Source organism: Sinocyclocheilus grahami, unplaced genomic scaffold (genome assembly GCF_001515645.1).
Source record: "Sinocyclocheilus grahami isolate Dianchi unplaced genomic scaffold, SAMN03320097.WGS_v1.1 scaffold9059.1, whole genome shotgun sequence".
Taxonomy (NCBI): domain Eukaryota; kingdom Metazoa; phylum Chordata; class Actinopteri; order Cypriniformes; family Cyprinidae; genus Sinocyclocheilus; species Sinocyclocheilus grahami.
The window spans coordinates 5,273-6,830 of NW_015512374.1; the positions used below are offsets into that span (position 1 = coordinate 5,273).

The window sequence follows — 1,558 nt, forward strand, 5'->3', positions numbered from 1 at the left end:
CATAAATATTTTAAAACTTAATGTTTGATTAGTAATATGCATGGCTAAGAACTTCATTTGAACAACTTTAAAGATGATTTTCTCAATATTTAGATTTTTTTGCACCCTTAGATTCCAGATTTTTAAATAGTTGTATCTCAGCCAAATATTGTCCGATCCTAACAAACCATACATCAATGGAAAGCATATTTATTCAGCCTTCAGAGATGTATAAATCTCAATTTCACAAAATTTACCCTTATGACTGGTTTTGTGCTCCAGGGTCACATATTATGAATTAAGCAAAGGGACTGTTTGCTCACCATTGCTCTTTTCTGTGTTCCTCTGTAGTCTTTGCAGCACATCAGTAACTCTGACGACACAGATTTAAGCAAGAAGTACAAGATCCTGGGACTGCTGTGGGCAGCAGAAGAGGTGTCTCTACAAACCGCCTCCTCGGCCTGCAGTGAAAGGTCCATACAGAATATACACTTAATAAAGCATTCAAACTGTTGCTCAATGACATTTCCTTTAACCAGATATGTGTGGATAATTCCTCAAGCTTCGGTTTGACAGGTGCCTTATGTTGTAATCAAACGGTGTGCTGCAGGCAGAAGCTGTACTCCTCTCATGAGGTGCGCTTTGGACAGGGCTGGCTCAACTCGGAAGCATATGTAGCAGCTGCTCATTTCCACGCCAGCATCGAGAGGTCCGAGAAGTTCATGGCTCCTCTGCCAAGCCGAGTGCTGCAGGAGTCTGATAGACCACCCAACATTGCCAATCTTAGCGCTGAGGAGAACCACGCACTCCACATCTTCGGCTGGATGAACAGTGTCAATCAACTGCTTGGTAAGAATATCAGAGGAAATAGTGGGAGGGAGAAAATGTATACACTTATGGGTCCAGAAGTCTGAGACCACTAGTGAAACTGCTTTAGTGCTTTAATGGGACCCAAAACCCCTGTCATTGTTCACTCACCTTTTCATTCTGTGTTTTTGTTCATACAATGAACATGGAATGACATACAGTATACAGTATCCCATTAATGACAGCAGGACTGGAGAAATGTTCTCCAGCATGGTTTTAGATGTTCCAAAGAGCTTCACAGGAATAATAAAATCTGACCGTCTCTACAAAGATGTTGATTTAAATGTTTAAATTCTTAGACTTTTGTACCATGCTACATGCATTTGTGGCTCAGTACATTGATGGAAGAATAAAAAAGTGAACAGTGATCAGAGTAGATCGTGCAATGTACAATTTTGGTGGGAAATAATTTCACATGATTTCACTATGTTGCACAAAGACCTTCTTGGTTTGCTTGTAGTAGAGCACAACTATTGCAAATTAAAATCATTGCAGATTTGTAGAGTAACAGTCTCAGTCCAGGTTATTTAGATTTTTTAAATTTTGTGTATGCATGTATTTATTTGGAAACAGGTGGCTCCCTTGTGAATCTCTGGCAGAGTGCTATGTGTTCACCTCAGGCTCAGGAGAAAGGTCAAGGCCTTCTTCACGACCTCATTCTTGACCCCAAGTTCCCTGGTACCAGTCTGATGGTAATCCTGACCGAGATGAC

At 40.7% G+C, this 1,558-nt stretch overlaps 1 protein-coding gene across 1 annotated transcript; it reads left to right on the top strand.

The window, feature by feature from the left end:
* Nucleotides 1-330: 330 nt before the first annotated feature.
* Nucleotides 331-1,556, top strand: LOC107578143 (protein leg1a-like; the record flags this gene model as incomplete). Its single annotated transcript, XM_016264128.1, has 3 exons — nt 331-452; nt 590-828; nt 1,420-1,556. Coding segments are annotated over 3 exons (498 nt in total), but the record flags the coding sequence as incomplete, so codon positions are not given.
* Between the last annotated feature and the right edge of the window lie 2 nt (nt 1,557-1,558).